General features: G+C 49.3%; 1 protein-coding gene across 2 annotated transcripts in view; it reads left to right on the forward strand.

Moving 5' to 3' along the window:
* DQX1 (DEAQ-box RNA dependent ATPase 1) overlaps nt 1–23,732 on the forward strand; it is a 62,869-nt gene extending 39,137 nt beyond the window's left edge. Inside the window, exons 2-11 of one of the 2 annotated variants that reach the window (XM_075849085.1) lie at nt 4,280–4,473; nt 6,605–6,983; nt 7,052–7,285; nt 8,546–8,642; nt 9,364–9,522; nt 19,405–19,596; nt 20,552–20,674; nt 20,800–20,984; nt 21,071–21,252; nt 21,760–23,732. In XM_075849085.1, the coding sequence (XP_075705200.1) occupies nt 4,280–4,473; nt 6,605–6,983; nt 7,052–7,285; nt 8,546–8,642; nt 9,364–9,522; nt 19,405–19,596; nt 20,552–20,674; nt 20,800–20,984; nt 21,071–21,252; nt 21,760–21,943 (1,929 nt within the window). In that variant the 3' untranslated portion in view covers nt 21,944–23,732. The remainder of the gene's footprint in view (nt 1–4,279; nt 4,474–6,604; nt 6,984–7,051; nt 7,286–8,545; nt 8,643–9,363; nt 9,523–19,404; nt 19,597–20,551; nt 20,675–20,799; nt 20,985–21,070; nt 21,253–21,759) is intronic. The other variant, XM_075849086.1, reaches the window with a different exon arrangement.
* Nucleotides 23,733–26,662: the final 2,930 nt, after the last annotated feature.

Genomic DNA, 26,662 nt, shown 5'->3' on the forward strand with positions numbered 1-26,662 from the left:
TGTCAGATTGTATCCCCTCTAAGAGGACCACTGCGCACGCGCTATTATACCATGGGTTGTCAGATTGTATCTCCTCTAAGAGGACCACTGCGCACGCGCTATTATACCATGGATTGTCAGATTGTATCTCCTCTAAGAGGACCACTGCGCACGCGCCATTATACCATTCATTGTCAGATTGTATCTCCTCTAAGAGGACCACTGCGCACCCGCTATTATACAATTCATTGTCAGATTGTATCTCCTCTAAGAGGACCACTGCGCACGCGCTATTATACCATTCATTGTGAGATTGTATCTCCTCTAAGAGGACCACTGCGCACGCGCTATTATACCATGGATTGTCAGATTGTATCTCCTCTAAGAGGACCACTGCGCACGCGCCATTATACCATGGATTGTGAGATTGTATCTCCTCTAAGAGGACCACTGCGCACCCGCTATTATACCATTCATTGTCAGATTGTATCTCCTCTAAGAGGACCACTGCGCACGCGCTATTATACCATGGATTGTCAGATTGTATCTCCTCTAAGAGGACCACTGCGCTCCCGCTATTATACCATTCATTGTCAGATTGTATCTCCTCTAAGAGGACCACTGCGCACGCGCTATTATACCATTCATTGTCAGATTGTATCTCCTCTAAGAGGACCACTGCGCACCCGCTATTATACCATGGATTGTCAGATTGTATCTCCTCTAAGAGGACCACTGCGCACGCGCTATTATACCATGGATTGTCAGATTGTATCTCCTCTAAGAGGACCACTGCGCACGCGCTATTATACCATTCATTGTCAGATTGTATCTCCTCTAAGAGGACCACTGCGCACGCGCCATTATACCATTCATTGTCAGATTGTATCTCCTCTAAGAGGACCACTGCGCACGCGCTATTATACCATTCATTGTGAGATTGTATCTCCTCTAAGAGGACCACTGCGCTCCCACTATTATACCATGGATTGTCAGATTGTATCTCCTCTAAGAGGACCACTGCGCACGCGCTATTATACCATGGATTGTCAGATTGTATCTCCTCTAAGAGGACCACTGCGCACCCGCTATTATACCATGGATTGTCAGATTGTATCTCCTCTAAGAGGACCACTGCGCACGCGCTATTATACCATGGTGTGATGGTGCATTATATGTGGTTTATTGTGAGTCCTCAGCAGAGAGGGATAACTCTCTAATCAAGTACCACAGGTCGTGTCTCCAGCCTATGGACAATTGGACGAGTCAGAGGTGAAGTCCACAAGACAAAGTGTTGTCATTGTCCAGACCCCACAGGGGGTCATCAGGAGGCACCACAGTTATATTCAGCTCAGGTGCAGACCAGCAATCAAGGGTGATCCAATTATCTTCCCCATTGTGTTCTCATCCTGGCTGTGGCAATCCACATAATAGCACAAAGGACCACAACTCACTTACAGACAGTGTATGACTACAAACTAAAGTCATTATAATGATGGTGACTAGAAACTGCCAAGATGTTCCTCCCCCTGAGTGGATATAAGGGCTTGTCCTGGGGAGGATGGAGATCTTCTGGATTTAGACCTTCAGGAGAGCTGAAGCTGAGGCCAGCACTCTGAAGATGTTCCTGTGACTACCTTATTTTGTGGACTGTGTGTTGTTCCTGCATTGAACGTGACTTGTTCTGTCAACATTGGATGCAATAAACCCTGTTGGAGTTGCCCTGTCGTCTCTGGCTCTGTTGATCGTGTATTAACGTAACGAACCCCATGACACATGGATTGTCAGATTGTATCTCCTCTAAGAGGACCACTGCGCACGCGCCATTATACCATTCATTGTCAGATTGTATCTCCTCTAAGAGGACCACTGCGCACGCGCTATTATACCATTCATTGTGAGATTGTATCTCCTCTAAGAGGACCACTGCGCACGCGCTATTATACCATGGATTGTCAGATTGTATCTCCTCTAAGAGGACCACTGCGCACGCGCTATTATACCATGGATTGTCAGATTGTATCTCCTCTAAGAGGACCACTGCGCACGCGCTATTATACCATTCATTGTGAGATTGTATCTCCTCTAAGAGGACCACTTCGCACGCGCTATTATACCATTCATTGTCAGATTGTATCTCCTCTAAGAGGACCACTGCGCACCCGCTATTATACCATGGATTGTCAGATTGTATCTCCTCTAAGAGGACCACTGCGCACCCGCTATTATACCATTCATTGTGAGATTGTATCTCCTCTAAGAGGACCACTGCGCACGCGCTATTATACCATGGATTGTCAGATTGTATCTCCTCTAAGAGGACCACTGCGCACGCGCTATTATACCATTCATTGTGAGATTGTATCTCCTCTAAGAGGACCACTGCGCACGCGCTATTATACCATTCATTGTCAGATTGTATCTCCTCTAAGAGGACCACTGCGCACCCGCTATTATACCATGGATTGTCAGATTGTATCTCCTCTAAGAGGACCACTGCGCACGCGCTATTATACCATGGATTGTCAGATTGTATCTCCTCTAAGAGGACCACTGCGCACCCGCTATTATACCATGGATTGTCAGATTGTATCTCCTCTAAGAGGACCACTGCGCACCCGCTATTATACCATTCATTGTCAGATTGTATCTCCTCTAAGAGGACCACTGCGCACCCGCTATTATACCATTCATTGTCAGATTGTATCTCCTCTAAGAGGACCACTGCGCACGCGCTATTATACCATGGATTGTCAGATTGTATCTCCTCTAAGAGGACCACTGCGCACGCGCCATTATACCATTCATTGTCAGATTGTATCTCCTCTAAGAGGACCACTGCGCACGCGCCATTATACCATGGATTGTCAGATTGTATCTCCTCTAAGAGGACCACTGCGCACGCGCTATTATACCATGGATTGTCAGATTGTATCTCCTCTAAGAGGACCACTGCGCACGCGCTATTATACCATTCATTGTCAGATTGTATCTCCTCTAAGAGGATCACTGCGCACGCGCTATTATACCATTCATTGTCAGATTGTATCTCCTCTAAGAGGACCACTGCGCACGCGCCACTATACTACGGCCTATTGGTCCTCATATGCCGAGCTCGCTATTCGTTCTTTCGCTTGTCCATTACTGCTGTGAATTTCTATTGGCCACTCACATTAATGAAGTCACAGCGGAGACTGATTTACCGTTCATATAGCCTTGAGAATTCCGCGGCGCCGTCATTAGCCCCGATACTCCTGAAGACGCTGCATCTGCAGTGAAACATGTCGGGGGGGCTTCTTTGATTTTTAAAAATTGTTACCGCTGATCCCCGATACCGCTGATCCCCGATACCGCTGATCCCTGATACCGCTGATCCCCCATACCGCTGATCCCCCCCCCCATACCGCTGATCCCCCCATACCGCTGATCCATGATACCGCTGATCCCCCGATACCGCTGATCCCCCGATACCGCTGATCCCCGATACCGCTGATCCCTGATACCGTCTCTTACTCTGGTTTAAGTGCAGCCGCTGACCCTTTGTATCTCGTTACTGGCACACATTGCACTATGCTGGTTTATATCACAAGTGAACATGACATTTTTAACTTCTATGTAGTGTGTCCTTAATAAAATGTTGTTATTTTACCTTGCTTGTAAGTTGTAAAAAAGGGCCTTTTTGCCGGCAGGCATACATTTCTATTGATCAGAAATTTGCCCGCCAACTACTTGGGTCTCATTTTCATTGTTGTTTATGGGATCTCCGCACACATTGTTAATTAATGCAGTTATGGATGCTGCTCTGGATGTGACTGGAGTTGATCTGACTGATCACGGCTGTTTCTTTGCTGTACAGTAATTACAAAGTGACGTAAAAGTTTCCTGGTGCACAAAGTGTATGCTGACCGCCGAGCCGCCCCGCAGCCCCAACTGTCCGCTGTGCCTGATGACACCTGACCGCAGGACGAGTCCCCCGTCCCCCCCCCCCCGAGCACGGATGACACCTGACTGGGAAGACTCGTCCCCCAAGCGTGGATAGGTGTCATCCGGGGCTCGGGCGACGTGTCCTCGGGTCTATGGAGTGTACACGTCCTTGTTTTTAACATGTTATATATAAAAGCTTTTTTTTATTTTTATATTTCTTTTGGCTGCTGGAACCCCCTATCTACTTGTCTGGACTGCTCGGTTTCTCCACCTGTTGTTGGGGAGAGACAGTTTGTGGATATTGCGCCCCCTATAGCTGTCCGCTGACCAGTGCTGTAACATATTATGTAATAACAGTTGGGTTTACACCTTGCAGGTGCCTCAGTGGTGTGCAGAGTACGTCCTCTCCCAGCAGTACCGTGATGGTTCTGTCATCTGCTCACAGCCCTTCTCTACCGCCGCCTTCAGCCTGGCCCTGAGAGTGGCAGACGAGATGGACTTGAATGTGGGCCATGAAGTCGCATTCTCCATTCCACATGAAGACTGTTCATCTGCCAACACTATCCTACGGTATGGGAGGGTCTCCAAGAGCAAACTGGTGGTCTTTGTGTTAGTCAGCCTGACCGCTAAATGTAGAGACCAGTGTGTAGGACAGCAGTAAGTGGGAGAGGGTCAGTGTGTAGTGTAGAGGGTAGAAGGGTCAGCGTGTAACGTAGCAGGTAGAAGGGTCAGCGTGTAGCATAGGGGGTAGAAGGGTCAGCGTGTAGCGTAGCGGGTAGAAGGGTCAGCGTGTAGCGTAGCGGGTAGAAGGGTCAGTGTGTAGCGTAGAGAGTAGGAGGGGGGTCAGCGTGTAGCGTAGCGGGTAGAAGGGTCAGCGTGTAGAGTAGAGGGTAGGAGGGGGGTCAGCGTGTAGCATAGGGAGAAAGAGGGGTCCACGTGCAGCGTAGGGGGTAGAAGGGGCAGCGTAGAGGGTAGGAGAGGGGTCAGCGTGCAACGTAGAGGGTAGGAGAGGGGTCAGCGTGCAGCGTAGAGGGTAGGAGAGGGGTCAGCGTGCAGCGTAGAGGGTAGGAGAGGGGTCAGTGTAGAGGGTAGGAGAGGGGTCAGCGTGCAGCGTAGAGGGTAGGAGAGGGGGTCAGCGTGCAGCGTAGAGGGTAGGAGAGGGGGTCAGCGTGCAGCGTAGAGGGTAGGAGAGGGGGTCAGCGTGCAGCGTAGAGGGTAGGAGAGGGGGTCAGCGTGCAGCGTAGAGGGTAGGAGAGGGGGTCAGCGTGCAGCGTAGAGGGTAGGAGAGGGGGTCAGCGTGCAGCGTAGAGGGTAGGAGAGGGGGTCAGCGTGCAGCGTAGAGGGTAGGAGAAGGGTCCGCGTGGAGGGTAGAAGGGTCAGCGTGCAGCGTAGGGGGTAGAAGGGTCAGCGTGCAGCGTAGGGGGTAGAAGGGTCAGCGTGCAGCGTAGAGGGTAGGAGAGGGGTCCGCGTGCAGCGTAGAGGGTAGGAGAAGGGTCCGCGCGCAGCGTAGGGGGTAGAAGGGTCCGCGCGCAGCGTAGGGGGTAGAAGGGTCCGCGCGCAGCGTAGGGGGTAGAAGGGTCCGCGCGCAGGGTAGAAGGGTCCGCGCGCAGCGTAGGGGGTAGAAGGGTCCGCGCGCAGCGTAGGGGGTAGAAGGGTCCGCGCGCAGCGTAGGGGGTAGAAGGGTCAGCGCGCAGCGTAGATGGTAGAAGGGTCAGCGCGTAGCGTAGAGGGTAGGAGAGGGGTCAGCGTTCAGCGTAGAGGGTAGGAGAGGGGGTCAGCGTGCAGCGTAGAGGGTAGGAGAGGGGTCAGCGTGCAGCGTAGAGGGTAGGAGAGGGGGTCAGCGTGCAGCGTAGAGGGTAGGAGAGGGGGTCAGCGTGCAGCGTAGAGGGTAGGAGAGGGGGTCAGCGTGCAGCGTAGAGGGTAGGAGAGGGGGTCAGCGTGCAGCGTAGAGGGTAGGAGAGGGGGTCAGCGTGCAGCGTAGAGGGTAGGAGAGGGGGTCAGCGTGCAGCGTAGAGGGTAGGAGAAGGGTCCGCGTGGAGGGTAGAAGGGTCAGCGTGCAGCGTGGAGGGTAGAAGGGTCAGCGTGCAGCGTAGAGGGTAGGAGAGGGGTCCGCGTGCAGCGTAGAGGGTAGGAGAAGGGTCCGCGCGCAGCGTAGGGGGTAGAAGGGTCCGCGCGCAGCGTAGGGGGTAGAAGGGTCCGCGCGCAGCGTAGGGGGTAGAAGGGTCAGCGCGCAGCGTAGATGGTAGAAGGGTCAGCGCGTAGCGTAGGGGGTAGAGTAGATGTTAGAGGGCAATGGTATGGGGTGTCCTGTTTTGTAGATACAAGTGCGTAATCATGTAGAGGCCATTGGGCACTGAAGGGTTCAGTGGGTAAGGTAAGTTTAGTTTGTAGGGGTTAGTAGGACATGTAGAGGTTTAGAGTAAGGGTTAGTAAGACCAGTAGAGGTCCGTGTGTACGGTAAGGGTCTGTGGCACAAGTAGAGGTCAGTGTGTAGGTTATGGGGCAGTTGCACAAGTAGAGGTCGGTGTGTAGGGTAAAGGTCGGTGTGTGGGGTAAGGGTCGGTGTGTAGGGTAAAGGTCTGTGGTACAAGTAGAGGTCAGTGTGTAGGGTAAGGTTCGGCAGGGCAAGTAACGGTCCGTTTAGGCCCTCACCACTCATTGCCATTAGTCCATAATGAGGTCTCTCCCGGTTGTGCATCAGGTTCTGCTGGGATTCGCTCCTGCTCCAGGAAATGACCTCTGACCCACTGATGCAGACGGCCGGCGTGGTCATTCTTGATGAGGTAGATGAACGCACAGTGGCCACTGATCTTCTCCTGAGCCTCCTGAAGGACATGACCCTACAGAGACCTTCCCTTCGCTTGGTGGTGATGACCTCTCCAGGGTTTCGGCAACGCATGGTAGACTTCTTAGGAGCAGACATCTCGGTGGTGAACGTTCCAGTGCGAGAACACCTGCCAAGTGTAGTGTACCGTCCGTCAGTGTCACATGACCTTGTCATGGCTGCATGTCACATGGTTCTAGATGTTCACCGCAGGAATGAGCCGGGGGATGTGTTGGCGTTCTTGCCCAGTGAAGAGGTAAGGAGTTGCTGAACGTTGCGTTTTGTGTAGCTGCGCAGCTGTTATATGTGCTTTGTGCTCCGCAGGACGTTCTCCGGTGCTGCTCCGCTCTTCTTACGGAGTCCGTGTCTCTGAGTCCCAGTCTGGGTTCTCTCTTGCCATTGTCTCTTACAGTCAGCGCTGGAAATGGTTTGCAGTCCGTGTACGAGGCTGAATCCGGTAATGAGCGCCGGGTTTTTCTCTCCTGTTCACTGACAGAACTTTCCTTCTCTCTGCCGGGGATACGTTACGTCATTGACACCGGGAACGAGCTGCAGTCTGTGAGTACGACAGCTGAGAGGTCGTTCTAGATCTCCTTTTATATGTGCTATATAAGCTGGCGGGAGAGACTGGCGAGCAACCCAGGGCCTTGAGGAGCGAAACTGGTGAGAAGTAGACGTGCTGATGAGGGAGTAGAGAGCGGCCCATGTTCTGGTGGGGGGAGAGTGGTGGGAAGCCCATGTGCTGGTGGGGAGAGAGTGGTGAGCAGCCCATGTGCTGGTGGGGGGAGAGTGGTGAGCAGCCCATGTGCTGGTGGGGGGAGAGTGGTGAGCAGCCCATGTGCTGGTGGGGGGAGTGGTGAGCAGCCCATGTGCTGGTGGGGGGAGTGGTGAGCAGCCCATGTGCTGGTGGGAGGAGAGTGGTGAGCAACCCATGTGCTGGTGGGGGGAGAGTAGTGAGCGGCCCATGTGCTGGTGGGGGGAGAGTGGTGAGTGGCCCATGTGCTGGTGGGGGGAGAGTGGTGAGCGGCTCATGTGCTGGTTGGGGGAGAGTGGTGAGCGGCCCATGTGCTGGTGGGGGGAGACTGGTGAGCGGCCCATGTGCTGGTGGGGGGAGAGTGGTGAGCGGCCCATGTGCTGGTGGGGGGAGAGTGGTGAGCGGCCCATGTGCTGGTGGAGGGAGTGTGGTGAGCGGCCCATGTGCTGTTGGGGGGAGAGTGGTGAATGGCCCATGTGCTGGTGGAGGGAGAGTGGTGAGCGGCCCATGTACTGGTGGGGGGAGAGTGGTGAGAGGCCCACGCGCTGGCGGTGGGGAGTAGAGATCAACCCACATGCTGATGAGGGAGTAGAGAGCAGCCCATGTGCTGGTGGGGGGTGGGTGAGCAGCACATGTGCTGGGGGTGGGTGGTGATTGGCCCTCGCGCTGAGGGTGAGTGGTGGCCGGCCCACGCGCTGGCGGTGGGGAATGAGATCATTCCACATGCTGATGGAAGGAGGGGGTGGGGAGCAGTAGACCTGCTGATGAGTGAGTGGGGAGCAGCCCCTGCTTCTAGTACCCGGAGATGTGGTAGACGGTTCTCTCACTGGCGGTGGTTGGCTCTTGTACTGTGGGTAGACGGCTCTCTCACTGGCGGTGGTTGGCTCTTGTTCTGGGGGTAGGCGGCTCTCTCACTGGCGGTGGTTGGCTCTTGTGCTGGGGGTAGGCGGCTCTCTCACTGGCGGCGGTTGGCTCTTGTGCTGGGGGTAGGCGGCTCTCTCACTGGCGGTGGTTGGCTCTCATCAGAAGGTGTTTGGTGAATCACTCGGTGGTGTCCTCTGCAGGTTTACAATCCACGGATCCGGGCAGATTCTCAGGTTCTTGGTGTGATCAGTAAAAGCCGAGCGGAGATCCGCAGGATGAGGATCCAGGCTTCTGATGGTGAGTGACTACATCTCCGGACTATAAGGTGGGGGAGGGAGGACCTGTTGTATATAATGGTGAGCGCACACTAAACTCTTAAAGGCAAAACGCAGTGGGCGGAGTCGTATGTGCCTTGGCTACCGTCACACTAAAAAAAACGCGTGTAAATCTGTCCATGTGTGTTGCGTTTTGCATCCGTATGCTTTGCGAGTGGTTTGTGTTTTTCACACACCCATAGTCGCCCATTGAAGACTGCGTCAAAACTACTGCATGTGTGATCGGCCCCATTGAAATCGATGTGTCCGTGTTCTGTGCGTGAGTTCCATGCGCAGTAGAGTGGACTGGTAGCTGCTCGTGTGCTACTACTGTATTATCTCCTCTCTGGTCCGTGTCCACACTGGTGTCCTCCTGTCACCGGCTGTATCCTCATAGTGTCGTCCTGTCACTGATCTGTCCTCCTAGTGTCCTCCTGTCACTGATGTGTCCTCCTGTCACTGATGTGTCCTCCTAGTGTCCTCCTGTCACTGTGTCCTCCTAGTGTCCTCCTGTCACTGTGTCCTCCTAGTGTCCTCCTGTCACTGATGTGTCCTCCTAGTGTCCTCCCATCACTGATGTGTCCTCCCGTCACTGATGTGTCCTCCTGTCACTGATGTGTCCTCCCAGTGTCCTCCTGTCACTAATGTGTCCTCCCAGTGTCCTCTCCTCCCTGGTCAGTGATGTGACTTTATTTGTGCTTCAGGTGTTTGTTATCGATTGTATTCTGAAAAGATCTTTGAGACACAGATGCCGGAATATTCCCCTCCTCGCATTCTGCAGGAGAATCTGAGTCGCATGGTCCTACTTCTCAAGAGACTGGATATTGCTGACCTTGGGCAGTGTGATTTTTTGGATCGACCTGGTAAAGTATTGGAGCAGTTCTCCTATATTATTAAAAATTGTTCTGTTACCTCCATAATCCCTAGACCCCTCTCATACATTCTCCTCATATCTCCCCATAATATCCCCTCCTCATCCTCCTAGACCCCTCTCATACATTCTCCTCTTCCTCCTAGACCCCTCTCATACATTCTCCTCATAGTATCCTCTCCTCCTCATCCTCCTAGACCCCTCTCATACATTCTCCTCATATCTCCCCATAATATCCTCTCCTCTCCTCCTAGACCCCTCTCATACATTCTCCTCATATCTCCCCATAATATCCTCTCCTCTCCTCCTAGACCTCTCTCCTATATTCTCCTCATATCTCCCCATAGTATCCTCTCCTCATCCTCCTAGACCCCTCTCATACATTCTCCTCTTCCTCCTAGACCCCTCTCATACATTCTCCTCATATCTCCTCATAGTATCCTCTCCTCCTCATCCTCCTAGACCTCTCTCATACATTCTCCTCATATCTCCCCATAGTATCCCCTCCTCTCCTCCTAGACCCCTCTCATACATTCTCCTCATATCTCCCCATAGTATCCCCTCCTCATCCTCCTAGACCTCTCTCATACATTCTCCTCATATCTCCCCATAGTATCCTCTCCTCATCCTCCTAGACCCCTCTCATACATTCTCCTCATATCTCCCCATAGTATCCTCTCCTCATCCTCCTAGACCCCTCTCATACATTCTCCTCATATCTCCCCATAGTATCCCCTCCTCATCCTCCTAGACCCCTCTCATACATTCTCCTCATATCTCCCCATAGTATCCTCTCCTCATCCTCCTAGACCCCTCTCATACATTCTCCTCATATCTCCCCATAGTATCCTCTCCTCATCCTCCTTGACCCCTCTCATACATTCTCCTCATATCTCCCCATAATATCCCCTCCTCATCCTCCTAGACCCCTCTCATACATTCTCTTCTTCCTCCTAGACCCCTCTCATACATTCTCCTCATATCTCCCCATAGTATCCTCTCCTCATCCTCCTAGACCCCTCTCATACATTCTCCTCATATCTCCCCATAGTATCCCCTCCTCATCCTCCTAGACCCCTCTCATACATTCTCCTCATATCTCCCCATAGTATCCTCTCCTCATCCTCCTAGACCCCTCTCATACATTCTCCTCATATCTCCCCATAGTATCCTCTCCTCATCCTCCTAGACCCCTCTCATACATTCTCCTCATATCTCCCCATAGTATCCTCTCCTCATCCTCCTAGACCCCTCTCATACATTCTCCTCATATCTCCCCATAGTATCCCCTCCTCATCCTCCTAGACCCCTCTCATACATTCTCCTCATATCTCCCCATAGTATCCTCTCCTCATCCTCCTAGACCCCTCTCATACATTCTCCTCATATCTCCCCATAGTATCCTCTCCTCATCCTCCTAGACCCCTCTCATACATTCTCCTCATATCTCCCCATAGTATCCTCTCCTCATCCTCCTAGACCCCTCTCATACATTCTCCTCATATCTCCCCATAGTCTCCTCTCCTCATCCTCCTAGACCCCTCTCATACATTCTCCTCATATCTCCTCATAGTATCCTCTCCTCATCCTCCTTGACCCCTCTCATACATTCTCCTCATATCTCCCCATAGTATCCTCTCCTCATCCTCCTTGACCCCTCTCATACATTCTCCTCATATCTCCCCATAATATCCCCTCCTCATCCTCCTAGACCCCTCTCATACATTCTCTTCTTCCTCCTAGACCCCTCTCATACATTCTCCTCATATCTCCTCATAGTATCCTCTCCTCATCCTCCTAGACCCCTCTCATACATTCTCCTCATATCTCCTCATAGTATCCTCTCCTCATCCTCCTAGACCCCTCTCATACATTCTCCTCATATCTCCTCATAGTATCCTCTCCTCATCCTCCTTGACCCCTCTCATACATTCTCCTCATATCTCCCCATAATATCCCCTCCTCATCCTCCTAGACCCCTCTCATACATTCTCTTCTTCCTCCTAGACCCCTCTCATACATTCTCCTCATATCTCCTCATAGTATCCTCTCCTCATCCTCCTAGACCCCTCTCATACATTCTCCTCATATCTCCTCATAGTATCCTCTCCTCATCCTCCTAGACCCCTCTCATACATTCTCCTCATATCTCCCCATAGTATCCTCTCCTCATCCTCCTAGACCCCTCTCATACATTCTCCTCATATCTCCCCATAGTATCCTCTCCTCATCCTCCTAGACCCCTCTCATACATTCTCCTCATATCTCCCCATAGTATCCCCTCCTCATCCTCCTAGACCCCTCTCATACATTCTCCTCATATCTCCCCATAGTATCCTCTCCTCATCCTCCTAGACCCCTCTCATACATTCTCCTCATATCTCCCCATAGTATCCTCTCCTCATCCTCCTAGACCCCTCTCATACATTCTCCTCATATCTCCCCATAGTATCCTCTCCTCATCCTCCTAGACCCCTCTCATACATTCTCCTCATATCTCCCCATAGTCTCCTCTCCTCATCCTCCTAGACCCCTCTCATACATTCTCCTCATATCTCCTCATAGTATCCTCTCCTCATCCTCCTTGACCCCTCTCATACATTCTCCTCATATCTCCCCATAGTATCCTCTCCTCATCCTCCTTGACCCCTCTCATACATTCTCCTCATATCTCCCCATAATATCCCCTCCTCATCCTCCTAGACCCCTCTCATACATTCTCTTCTTCCTCCTAGACCCCTCTCATACATTCTCCTCATATCTCCTCATAGTATCCTCTCCTCATCCTCCTAGACCCCTCTCATACATTCTCCTCATATCTCCTCATAGTATCCTCTCCTCATCCTCCTAGACCCCTCTCATACATTCTCCTCATATCTCCTCATAGTATCCTCTCCTCATCCTCCTTGACCCCTCTCATACATTCTCCTCATATCTCCCCATAATATCCCCTCCTCATCCTCCTAGACCCCTCTCATACATTCTCTTCTTCCTCCTAGACCCCTCTCATACATTCTCCTCATATCTCCTCATAGTATCCTCTCCTCCTCATCCTCCTAGACCCCTCTCATACATTCTCCTCATATCTCCCCATAATATCCTCTCCTCTCCTCCTAGACCTCTCTCCTATATTCTCCTCATATCTCCCCATAGTATCCTCTCCTCATCCTCCTAGACCCCTCTCATACATTCTCCTCATATCTCCCCATAGTATCCCCTCCTCATCCTCCTAGACCCCTCTCATACATTCTCCTCATATCTCCCCATAGTATCCCCTCCTCATCCTCCTAGACCCCTCTCATACATTCTCCTCATATCTCCCCATAGTATCCCCTCCTCATCCTCCTAGACCCCTCTCATACATTCTCCTCTTCCTCCTAGACCCTTCTCATACATTCTCCTCATATCTCCTCATAGTATCCTCTCCTCCTCATCCTCCTAGACCTCTCTCATACATTCTCCTCATATCTCCCCATAGTATCCCCTCCTCTCCTCCTAGACCCCTCTCATACATTCTCCTCATATCTCCCCATAGTATCCCCTCCTCATCCTCCTAGACCCCTCTCATACATTCTCCTCATATCTCCCCATAGTATCCTCTCCTCATCCTCCTAGACCCCTCTCATACATTCTCCTCATATCTCCCCATAGTATCCCCTCCTCATCCTCCTAGACCCCTCTCATACATTCTCCTCATATCTCCCCATAGTATCCTCTCCTCATCCTCCTAGACCCCTCTCATACATTCTCCTCATATCTCCCCATAGTATCCTCTCCTCATCCTCCTAGACCCCTCTCATACATTCTCCTCATATCTCCCCATAGTCTCCTCTCCTCATCCTCCTAGACCCCTCTCATACATTCTCCTCATATCTCCTCATAGTATCCTCTCCTCATCCTCCTTGACCCCTCTCATACATTCTCCTCATATCTCCCCATAATATCCCCTCCTCATCCTCCTAGACCCCTCTCATACATTCTTTTCTTCCTCCTAGACCCCTCTCATACATTCTCCTCATATCTCCCCATAGTATCCTCTCCTCATCCTCCTAGACCCCTCTCATACATTCTCCTCATATCTCCCCATAGTCTCCTCTCCTCATCCTCCTAGACCCCTCTCATACATTCTCCTCATATCTCCTCATAGTATCCTCTCCTCATCCTCCTTGACCCCTCTCATACATTCTCCTCATATCTCCCCATAGTATCCTCTCCTCATCCTCCTTGACCCCTCTCATACATTCTCCTCATATCTCCCCATAATATCCCCTCCTCATCCTCCTAGACCCCTCTCATACATTCTCTTCTTCCTCCTAGACCCCTCTCATACATTCTCCTCATATCTCCTCATAGTATCCTCTCCTCATCCTCCTAGACCCCTCTCATACATTCTCCTCATATCTCCTCATAGTATCCTCTCCTCATCCTCCTAGACCCCTCTCATACATTCTCCTCATATCTCCTCATAGTATCCTCTCCTCATCCTCCTTGACCCCTCTCATACATTCTCCTCATATCTCCCCATAATATCCCCTCCTCATCCTCCTAGACCCCTCTCATACATTCTCTTCTTCCTCCTAGACCCCTCTCATACATTCTCCTCATATCTCCTCATAGTATCCTCTCCTCATCCTCCTAGACCCCTCTCATACATTCTCCTCATATCTCCTCATAGTATCCTCTCCTCATCCTCCTAGACCCCTCTCATACATTCTCCTCATATCTCCCCATAGTATCCTCTCCTCATCCTCCTAGACCCCTCTCATACATTCTCCTCATATCTCCCCATAGTATCCTCTCCTCATCCTCCTAGACCCCTCTCATACATTCTCCTCATATCTCCCCATAGTATCCCCTCCTCATCCTCCTAGACCCCTCTCATACATTCTCCTCATATCTCCCCATAGTATCCTCTCCTCATCCTCCTAGACCCCTCTCATACATTCTCCTCATATCTCCCCATAGTATCCTCTCCTCATCCTCCTAGACCCCTCTCATACATTCTCCTCATATCTCCCCATAGTATCCTCTCCTCATCCTCCTAGACCCCTCTCATACATTCTCCTCATATCTCCCCATAGTCTCCTCTCCTCATCCTCCTAGACCCCTCTCATACATTCTCCTCATATCTCCTCATAGTATCCTCTCCTCATCCTCCTTGACCCCTCTCATACATTCTCCTCATATCTCCCCATAGTATCCTCTCCTCATCCTCCTTGACCCCTCTCATACATTCTCCTCATATCTCCCCATAATATCCCCTCCTCATCCTCCTAGACCCCTCTCATACATTCTCTTCTTCCTCCTAGACCCCTCTCATACATTCTCCTCATATCTCCTCATAGTATCCTCTCCTCATCCTCCTAGACCCCTCTCATACATTCTCCTCATATCTCCTCATAGTATCCTCTCCTCATCCTCCTAGACCCCTCTCATACATTCTCCTCATATCTCCTCATAGTATCCTCTCCTCATCCTCCTTGACCCCTCTCATACATTCTCCTCATATCTCCCCATAATATCCCCTCCTCATCCTCCTAGACCCCTCTCATACATTCTCTTCTTCCTCCTAGACCCCTCTCATACATTCTCCTCATATCTCCTCATAGTATCCTCTCCTCCTCATCCTCCTAGACCCCTCTCATACATTCTCCTCATATCTCCCCATAATATCCTCTCCTCTCCTCCTAGACCTCTCTCCTATATTCTCCTCATATCTCCCCATAGTATCCTCTCCTCATCCTCCTAGACCCCTCTCATACATTCTCCTCATATCTCCCCATAGTATCCCCTCCTCATCCTCCTAGACCCCTCTCATACATTCTCCTCATATCTCCCCATAGTATCCCCTCCTCATCCTCCTAGACCCCTCTCATACATTCTCCTCATATCTCCCCATAGTATCCCCTCCTCATCCTCCTAGACCCCTCTCATACATTCTCCTCTTCCTCCTAGACCCTTCTCATACATTCTCCTCATATCTCCTCATAGTATCCTCTCCTCCTCATCCTCCTAGACCTCTCTCATACATTCTCCTCATATCTCCCCATAGTATCCCCTCCTCTCCTCCTAGACCCCTCTCATACATTCTCCTCATATCTCCCCATAGTATCCCCTCCTCATCCTCCTAGACCCCTCTCATACATTCTCCTCATATCTCCCCATAGTATCCTCTCCTCATCCTCCTAGACCCCTCTCATACATTCTCCTCATATCTCCCCATAGTATCCCCTCCTCATCCTCCTAGACCCCTCTCATACATTCTCCTCATATCTCCCCATAGTATCCTCTCCTCATCCTCCTAGACCCCTCTCATACATTCTCCTCATATCTCCCCATAGTATCCTCTCCTCATCCTCCTAGACCCCTCTCATACATTCTCCTCATATCTCCCCATAGTCTCCTCTCCTCATCCTCCTAGACCCCTCTCATACATTCTCCTCATATCTCCTCATAGTATCCTCTCCTCATCCTCCTTGACCCCTCTCATACATTCTCCTCATATCTCCCCATAATATCCCCTCCTCATCCTCCTAGACCCCTCTCATACATTCTTTTCTTCCTCCTAGACCCCTCTCATACATTCTCCTCATATCTCCTCATAATATCCCCTCCTCATCCTCCTAGACCCCTCTCATACATTCTCTTCTTCCTCCTAGACCCCTCTCATACATTCTCCTCATATCTCCCCATAGTATCCTCTCCTCATCCTCCTTGACCCCTCTCATACATTCTCCTCATATCTCCCCATAATATCCCCTCCTCATCCTCCTAGACCCCTCTCATACATTCTCTTCTTCCTCCTTGACCCCTCTCATACATTCTCCTCATATCTCCCCATAATATCCCCTCCTCATCCTCCTAGACCCCTCTCATACATTCTCTTCTTCCTCCTAGACCCCTCTCATACATTCTCCTCATATCTCCCCATAGTATCCCCTCCTCATCCTCCTAGACCTCTCTCATACATTCTCCTCATATCTCCCCATAGTATCCTCTCCTCATCCTCCTAGACCCCTCTCATACATTCTCCTCATATCTCCCCATAGTATCCTCTCCTCATCCTCCTAGACCCCTCTCATACATTCTCCTCATATCTCCCCATAATATCCCCTCCTCATCCTCCTAGACCCCTCTCATACATTCTCCTCATATCTCCCCATAGTCTCCTCTCCTCATCCTCCTAGACCCCTCTCATACATTCTCCTCATATCTCCCCATAGTATCCTCTCCTCATCCTCCTAGACCCCTCTCATACATTCTCCTCATATCTCCCCATAGTATCCTCTCCTCATCCTCCTAGACCCCTCTCATACATTCTCCTCATATCTCCCCATAGTATCCTCTCCTCATCCTCCTAGACCCCTCTCATACATTCTCCTCATATCTCCCCATAATATCCCCTCCTCATCCTCCTAGACCCCTCTCATACATTCTCCTCATATCTCCTCATAGTATCCTCTCCTCATCCTCCTTGACCCCTCTCATACATTCTCCTCATATCTCCCCATAGTATCCTCTCCTCATCCTCCTTGACCCCTCTCATACATTCTCCTCATATCTCCCCATAATATCCCCTCCTCATCCTCCTAGACCCCTCTCATACATTCTCTTCTTCCTCCTAGACCCCTCTCATACATTCTCCTCATATCTCCTCATAGTATCCTCTCCTCATCCTCCTAGACCCCTCTCATACATTCTCCTCATATCTCCTCATAGTATCCTCTCCTCATCCTCCTAGACCCCTCTCATACATTCTCCTCATATCTCCTCATAGTATCCTCTCCTCATCCTCCTTGACCCCTCTCATACATTCTCCTCATATCTCCCCATAGTATCCTCTCCTCATCCTCCTTGACCCCTCTCATACATTCTCCTCATATCTCCCCATAATATCCCCTCCTCATCCTCCTAGACCCCTCTCATACATTCTCTTCTTCCTCCTAGACCCCTCTCATACATTCTCCTCATATCTCCCCATAATATCCTCTCCTCTCCTCCTAGACCTCTCTCCTATATTCTCCTCATATCTCCCCATAGTATCCTCTCCTCATCCTCCTAGACCCCTCTCATAGATTCTCCTCATATCTCCCCATAGTATCCCCTCCTCATCCTCCTAGACCCCTCTCATACATTCTCCTCATATCTCCCCATAGTATCCCCTCCTCATCCTCCTAGACCCCTCTCATACATTCTCCTCATATCTCCCCATAGTATCCCCTCCTCATCCTCCTAGACCCCTCTCATACATTCTCCTCTTCCTCCTAGACCCTTCTCATACATTCTCCTCATATCTCCTCATAGTATCCTCTCCTCCTCATCCTCCTAGACCTCTCTCATACATTCTCCTCATATCTCCCCATAGTATCCCCTCCTCTCCTCCTAGACCCCTCTCATACATTCTCCTCATATCTCCCCATAGTATCCACTCCTCATCCTCCTAGACCTCTCTCATACATTCTCCTCATATCTCCCCATAGTATCCTCTCCTCATCCTCCTAGACCCCTCTCATACATTCTCCTCATATCTCCCCATAGTATCCTCTCCTCATCCTCCTAGACCCCTCTCATACATTCTCCTCATATCTCCCCATAGTATCCTCTCCTCATCCTCCTAGACCCCTCTCATACATTCTCCTCATATCTCCCCATAGTATCCCCTCCTCTCCTCCTAGACCCCTCTCATACATTCTCCTCATATCTCCCCATAGTATCCTCTCCTCATCCTCCTAGACCCCTCTCATACATTCTCCTCATATCTCCCCATAGTATCCTCTCCTCATCCTCCTAGACCCCTCTCATACATTCTCCTCATATCTCCCCATAGTCTCCTCTCCTCATCCTCCTAGACCCCTCTCATACATTCTCCTCATATCTCCTCATAGTATCCTCTCCTCATCCTCCTTGACCCCTCTCATACATTCTCCTCATATCTCCCCATAATATCCCCTCCTCATCCTCCTAGACCCCTCTCATACATTCTTTTCTTCCTCCTAGACCCCTCTCATACATTCTCCTCATAATATCCCCTCCTCATCCTCCTAGACCCCTCTCATACATTCTCTTCTTCCTCCTAGACCCCTCTCATACATTCTCCTCATATCTCCCCATAGTATCCTCTCCTCATCCTCCTTGACCCCTCTCATACATTCTCCTCATATCTCCCCATAATATCCCCTCCTCATCCTCCTAGACCCCTCTCATACATTCTCTTCTTCCTCCTAGACCCCTCTCATACATTCTCCTCATATCTCCTCATAGTATCCTCTCCTCATCCTCCTTGACCCCTCTCATACATTCTCCTCATATCTCCCCATAATATCCCCTCCTCATCCTCCTAGACCCCTCTCATACATTCTCTTCTTCCTCCTAGACCCCTCTCATACATTCTCCTCATATCTCCTCATAGTATCCTCTCCTCATCCTCCTAGACCCCTCTCATACATTCTCCTCATATCTCCCCATAGTATCCCCTCCTCATCCTCCTAGACCCCTCTCATACATTCTCTTCTTCCTCCTAGACCCCTCTCATACATTCTCCTCATATCTCCCCATAATATCCCCTCCTCATCCTCCTAGACCCCTCTCATACATTCTCCTCATATCTCCCCATAATATCCCCTCCTCATCCTCCTAGACCCCTCTCATACATTCTCTTCTTCCTCCTAGACCCCTCTCATACATTCTCCTCATATCTCCTCATAGTATCCTCTCCTCCTCATCCTCCTAGACCCCTCTCTGATGCTCTCCTCATTTGCGGGTGTATTTATGATTTTTTACCGCACTCGTCTTGGGGCTGTCTCATTGTATATATGACTGTAATATGTCGTCCTGTCCTGCGATGTTTATCTCATAGCCTCTATCCTCCTCTTAGCGCCGGAGATCCTCATGCAGGCTCTTGAGGATCTAGACTACCTTGCAGCCCTGGATGATGATGGAAACTTGTCTGAGGTCGGCATTGTGATGTCAGAGTTTCCACTTGATCCCCAGATCTCTAAGTCTCTTCTAGCTGCCTGCGAGTTCCAGTGTGTCAGTGAAATGCTCACATTGGCGGCAATGGTCACCGGTACTTGGGATCTAATTCTACATGATTTATTTTGAGAGAAGTGGCGGGAGGGGGTTGCTCCGGGAGGGGATTTGAGGGGAGGGAGGGGGTTGGGGCTGGAGGGTTTTTGCGCCGAGTGGTGGGAGGGCTTTGGGGCGGGAGGGGGTTGTGGCGAATGGCAGGAGGGGGTTGTGGCGAGTGGCAGGAGGGGGTTGCGCCGAGTAGCGGGAGGGGGTTGCACCAGGAGGGGATTTGCAGGCAGGGAGGGGGTTGGGGCTGGAGGGTTTTTGGGGCAAAGAGCGGGAGGGGGTTGTGACAAATGGCGGAAGGGAGTTGCAGCGGGAGAGGGTTGGGGTGGGAAGGGGTTGTGGCGAGGGGAGGAAGGGGGTTTGTTTTCGGGAAGGGGTTGTGGCGAATGCCAGGAGGGGCTTGTGGCGAGGGGCAGGAGGGAGTTGTGGCGAATGGCGGGAGGGGGTTGCAGCGGGAGAGGGTTGGGGTGGGAAGGGGTTGTGGCGAGGGGAGGAAGGGGGTTAGGTTTTGGGAAGGGGTTGTGGCGAATGCCAGCAGGGGGTTGTGATGAATGCCAGGAGGGGGTTGTGGCGAGGGGCGGGAAGGGGTTCTGGCGAGGGGCCGGAGGGGGTTGGGGCGCTAAGGTGTTGTGGCCAGTATTGCAGACATAGTAATATGGATTCATAGATGGAGTTATAGGTAGCCTTTCTGAGGGATATGGAGTAATAGTAGCAGTTCTATCATATAGGGCGCTGGGGGGGATTATTGAATTAAACAATATTGCATAATAGGAGGAGCTATATGGAATGGGAGGAGTTAAGATGATTATGTGGAGAAATGGGAGGGGTTATGTCATGGGTGGAGATGGTTATGTGATATGGTATGATTTATCGGTAGTGGGGATCCTCAGATTATTATTCATTTTTACTCTTCCCTCACCTCCTTTTGTCTCCTTCTTCTACCCCAGTTGCCCCATCCTGTTTTCTGCCCCCTCCACATAGTGCGTCTGTGCTGCGTTCTCGCTGTGACCTGCAGCTCTCTGAAGGTGACCACGTAACTCTGATCCACCTGTACAACCACTACAAAGAGCGTGAGTACTCCCATTACTGATGGTGGACGTTCTGTTGGAGAAGAAACCATCATGTTGTGGTCCTTCCCATATGTTGGTTATGCATATAATGGAATGGTCCTGCCTTTTGTCTGTTGTGCTCGTAGACGGGGAGGGTTGGTGCTCTGATGCCGCAGTTTGCCCGCGCTCCCTGCACCAGGCTGACATGCTACGAGCAGAACTCCTGGATCTTATGCAGAGGATTGAACTCCCGGTTTCTGCCCCCATGTTCCCTGACGAGGGCTGCATCCTGAATGTCACGAGGGCTTTGCTGTCTGGAGGATTCCTGAAGGTGAAATCAGAGATCATGAGACCTCCTGTAAGCACTGACGAGAAGCGGAGTTCATTCTCTCTCTAACTCCCGTGTGATTCCACCAGGTGGCCCGTGATGTGGACGGACAAGGAAACTATGTGATGTTGACTCACAAGCACGTGGCCAACCTTCACCCTTCCTCTGTGTATTATGGCCGAACCTCTCCACCACCCTGGGTCTTGTACCATGACTTCAGCATCTCCCAGGACAATTGTATCAGCGTAGCAACGGAAATTCTCCCAGAGATGTGAGTGCTATAGAAATCAAACCCTCCTGTATACAGCCACAATTCTAGGATTCTGCTCGCCTTCCTCCTCTCCCTGTCTGACTCCCCCATCGTGGCCATGTCTTCATTGCCTGAGCCTGGCTGTAGACATTGGTCTTGCCGGTGGTGGCTGACTAGTCATTATTTGCACATGGCAGCTGTTGAAGTCCACTCTGGTTGGGTAACGATGATTTTGTACATATACCAGTGCTGTATTGGCCGACTCTTTTTTAGAAATTTCTCTGGATTGTCCACCAGAGTGATTTATTTCCATCTAATGTCATGGCCAGGATCCTCCAAAGACAGAATTATGTCAAGGTCATCTTTGGGTGTGGGACCATCTTAACTAAGGAGTTTGTGCTGAGGTTTTCTTCTGAATAAGACGTGAGCTTGTAATCTGTAGGTGCATGGACGGGATGGTGGGGACTGCACACATTAAGCATCATCTCTTCTCAGTTTTCTTCAGCTCTTTAACTTGTGTTGTTGCAGGTTGGTGGAGTTTGCCCCTCAATATTACTTGAGTAATCTTCCGATGAGCGAGAGCCGCGACATTGTTATGGAACTGCGAGAGAGACTTCAAGACCAAGATGCATTTACTGTGCAGAGTGAGGAAGAGGAGGACTCCCCGGAGGAAGAGGAGGACAAGGAGAAGGACTCGTGCTGTCTTCAGTGAAGACGATGTCCTGTTTACTGGAGCGATCCTCACCACTTGAGCAACGGAGAGACTCCAAACACTACAGGCCAAGGTTCCCAATACTCAATCCGGGAGTAAGGACCAAGGCTGCCATTATCCGGCCAATTCCCCATTGTAATTAATGAGGGAGTGACCCGGGAGTACCAGGGAGACCTCTGCATCTTCTTCTGCTTTGTAGCTTAGTGTGTAAAGAAGTTGTACATAAAATTCTCTATGGCTAATGCTTTAATTTATTAATTAGGGCGAGATAATGCAATAAATAAAGGCCTCATCGAAGACATAAGGATGTATAATAGACCTGGGACTCGAGCTCATCCCCCTCACCAGACTTCTATAGTGGCGTTACTGTATGATGTGGCGTTCTCGGCGGGAGGTTCTGTATAATATTAATGTCTTTGTCATAGGACCCTTATGATTGATGTGACCGGTGCTCCTGCTCTTCACCAGACTTCTATAGTGGGTTACTGTATAATGTGGCGTTCTCGGCAGGAGGTTCTGTATAATATTCATGTCTTTGTCATAGGACCCTTATGATTGATGTGACCGGTGCTCCTGTTCTTCACCAGACTTCTATAGTGGAGTTACTGGATGATGTGGCGTTCTCGGCGGGAGGTTCTGTATAATATTCATGTCTTTGTCATAGGGCACTTATGATTGATGTGACCGGTGCTCCTGTTCTTCACCAGACTTCTATAGTGGAGTTACTGGATGATGTGGCGTTCTCGGCAGGAGGTTCTGTATAATATTAATGTCTTCGTCATAGGACCCTTATGATTGATGTGACAGGTGCTCCTGTTCTTCACCAGACTTCTATAGTGGAGTTACTGGATGATGTGGCGTTCTCGGCAGGAGGTTCTGTATAATATTGATGTCTTCGTCATAGGACCCTTATGATTGATGTGACCGGTGCTCCTGTTCTTCACCAGACTTCTATAGTGGGTTACTGGATGATGTGGCGTTCTCGGCAGGAGGTTCTGTATAATATTCATGTCTTCGTCATAGGACCCTTATGATGGATGTGACCGGTGCTCCTGTTCTTCACCAGACTTCTATAGTGGAGTTACTGGATGATGTGGCGTTCTCGGCAGGAGGTTCTATATAATATTAATGTCTTCGTCATAGGACACTTTTATGATTGATGTGACTGATCCCCGATTATTGGATGATACTCTGCAGGAATTATTTTTTTTGGAGGCAGAGGGATTTCATTGGAGTGTTGGCTATAGGTTGAAGCATTAATAAAAAAAAATTGGGGGTTTTTATAAATGTGGAAAATGTAAAGGATTTTTTTTTTTATCTGATCCATTTTAGTGGGTCTTTGATGCACTTTTGTTTGTCCTCTTGAGTCTTTGGCACCTGACAACCTATTGTTTACAATGTCCTTTTGCTTTCCCCTTTAAGGTTTTCAACATATTTTCATGAATTTTACAGACCTGTTTTTGGCTGATAAGAAAAGCAATGAAATAAAGAGAGAGGACCAACCCAATGCTGTCCTCCTGAGACGGAGCGTTTCTCCGACATCATGCAGTTTGTGATTCCTCGGTACTGTGCGCATTGTTGTAGGACTGTATCGTGTCAGTGTATTATCTGAATGTGAGAACCTGCTGTGGATGGGATATTAACGCCTCATCCGTGGTGACCACACATCTGGCTGCTGTCTATGTGACTGTCCTGTTATACTGATCACTGTTCATGTACTGTGTAGACCTTGCATGTGGTGATCCCACCATCACAATAAATCCTTGGTCAGCACAGCCGATCACATCTCGTTCACTGATTCATTATTGTTATTCGTTATTTATAACTTGCAGTCGTTAACATGTAAACTTCCCACGGTGTCTGTCAGTCTGCAGAATTTACTGCGCCTTCTGAAATTCTGTTGTATCCCTTACTGCAAGATGTGGGGGGACGGGACTGCTAATGCAATAGTCCTAAAGAGGCTCTGTCACCAGATTATAAGTGTCCTATATTGTACATGATGTGATTGGCGCTGTAATGTAGATAACAGTGGTCCTAGTAATAAAGAGGCTGTCACATTATAAGTGGCCTATATTGTACATGATGTGATCGGCGCTGTAATGTAGATAACAGTGGTCCTAGTAATAAAGAGGCTGTCACCACATTATAAGTGGCCTATATTGTACATGATGTGATCGGCGCTGTAATGTATATAACAGTGGTCCTAGTAATAAAGAGGCTGTCACCAGATTATAAGTGGCCTATAGTGTACATGATGTGATCGGCGCTGTAATGTAGATAACAGTGGTCCTAGTAATAAAGAGGCTGTCACCACATTATAAGTGGCCTATAGTGTACATGATGTGATCGGTGCTGTAATGTATATAACAGTGGTCCCAGTAATAAAGAGGCTGTCACCACATTATAAGTGGCCTATATTGTACATGATGTGATCGGCGCTGTAATGTAGATTACAGCAGTGTTTTTTATTTAGAAAAACGATCATTTTTGACGGAGTTATGACCTATTTTAGCTTTATGCTTATGAGTTTCTCAATGGACAACTGGGCGAGTTTTACTATATGACCAAGTGGGCGTTGGGGAGAGGAGTGTATGACGCTGACCAATCAGTGACCAATCAGCGTCATACACTTCTCTCCATTCATTTACACTGCACATAGTGATATAGCTAGATCACTATGTGCAGTCACATAAACACAGTATAACATTACTTTAGTGTCCTGATAATGAATATACATTCCCTCCAGCCAGGACACGATGTCTATTCAGAATCCTGACACTTCGCTAACGTTTCTGTGAGATTTACAGCAAGGCAAGCGTAATCTCGCGAGATTACACTGTAAACCGTAATTTAAAACGAGATTATGCTTGTCTTGCTGTAAATCTCACAAACGTTAGCGAAGTGTCAGGATTGTGAATAAACATTGTGTCCTGGCTGGAGGCGATGTATATTCATTATCAGGACACTAAAGTAATGTTATACTGTGTTTATGTGACTGCACATAGTGATCTAGCTATATTACTATGTGCAGTGTAAATGAATGGAGAGAAGTGTATGACGCTGATTGGTCTCTGATTGGTCCGTGTCATACACTCCTCTGTACAACGCCCACTTGGCCAAAAATTAAAACTCAACCAGTTGTCCATTAAGAAACTCATTAGCATAAAGCTAAAATAGGTCATAACTCCGTCAAAAATGATAGTTTTTCTAAATAAAAAACACTGCTGTAATCTACATTACAGCGCCGATCACATCATGTACACTATAGGCCACTTATAATGTGGTGACAGCCTCTTTATTACTAGGACCACTGTTATCTACATTACAGCGTCGATCACATCATGTACAATATAGGCCACTTATAATGTGGTGACAGCCTCTTTATTACTAGGACCACTGTTATCTACATTACAGCGTCGATCACATCATGTACAATATAGGCCACTTATAATGTGGTGACAGCCTCTTTATTACTAGGGCCACTGTTCTCTACATTACAGCGTCGATCACATCATGTACACTATAGGCCACTTATAATGTGGTGACAGCCTCTTTATTACTAGGACCACTGTTATCTACATTACAGCACTGATCACATTATGTAGGAGACAGGACACTTATAATCTGGTGACAGCCTCTTTATTACTAGGACCACTGTTATCTACATTACAGCGTCGATCACATCATGTACAATATAGGCCACTTATAATGTGACAGCCTCTTTATTACTAGGACCACTGTTATCTACATTACAGCGCCGATCACATCATGTACAAGATAGGCCACTTATTATCTGGTGACAGCCTCCTTATTACTAGGACCACTGTTATCTACATTACAGCACTGATCACATTATGTAGGAGACAGGACACTTATAATCTGGTGACAGCCTCTTTAAAGGACTTGTATAAGATTTTGAAGCAAAAAAGGCCTCTTTTCTTCCAGAAAAAGCAGCACTCTTGGCTATGGGCTGTGTATGGTATTACAGCTCAGGGCGATCTGCAGTACCACACACAGGACATAGACAAGAGTGGCGCTGTTTCTGGAAGAAAACAGCCGTGATGTATTTAGCAAATCATTCTCTGTGGTCTAAGCTCCAGGTGAATTCTGTATCTAGTGATGAAGGGTCTCATTTAGAGGAAGGTGATCATCAGGTGTGGATGATGGGGATAAAAACAACTACTTTTCTTCTGAAGATGCTGATTGGTTAAAAAAACAACAATGTATACAGAGGGAAAAGAACCCGAGAACAATACAAGATAAGATGTTTGCAGGCCTCCGAACCAGGAAGAGTTTTTCCCCTTCGTGCAAATGTCAGAGGTAATCCTGGAGGAATAAGAGACTCCTAAAATACGTCTTACAGTTTTTAGGGGGAATGAAAAATAGTTACCTGTTTGACTTTAAGGATAAAAACATTTTTGACGAAGCCCCAGAAATAGATATTCATGTGGCATAAGTGGCTCAGAAGATGGCCCTTCCCTTTCAGTATTCCACACAATTGAGGGATCCAATGGAAGTCAGAAGGGCTCTTGGTCAACGGATACAGTTTCAAAGCCAAAATTCTCCATTCCTTTCTAGGGGAAGTATGTGTTTGGTCCAGCTTTGGATAAGATCCTGGTGAAGGCCACCGATTGAAAAGAAGGCCCTTCATGGGACAAAGATCCCACAACCAGGATTACAAGGGCAAGTCGGGTAGGTGGAGCGACCCCCAGAAGGGGG

This window comes from Rhinoderma darwinii, unplaced genomic scaffold (genome assembly GCF_050947455.1).
Source record: "Rhinoderma darwinii isolate aRhiDar2 unplaced genomic scaffold, aRhiDar2.hap1 Scaffold_662, whole genome shotgun sequence".
Classification (NCBI taxonomy): domain Eukaryota; kingdom Metazoa; phylum Chordata; class Amphibia; order Anura; family Rhinodermatidae; genus Rhinoderma; species Rhinoderma darwinii.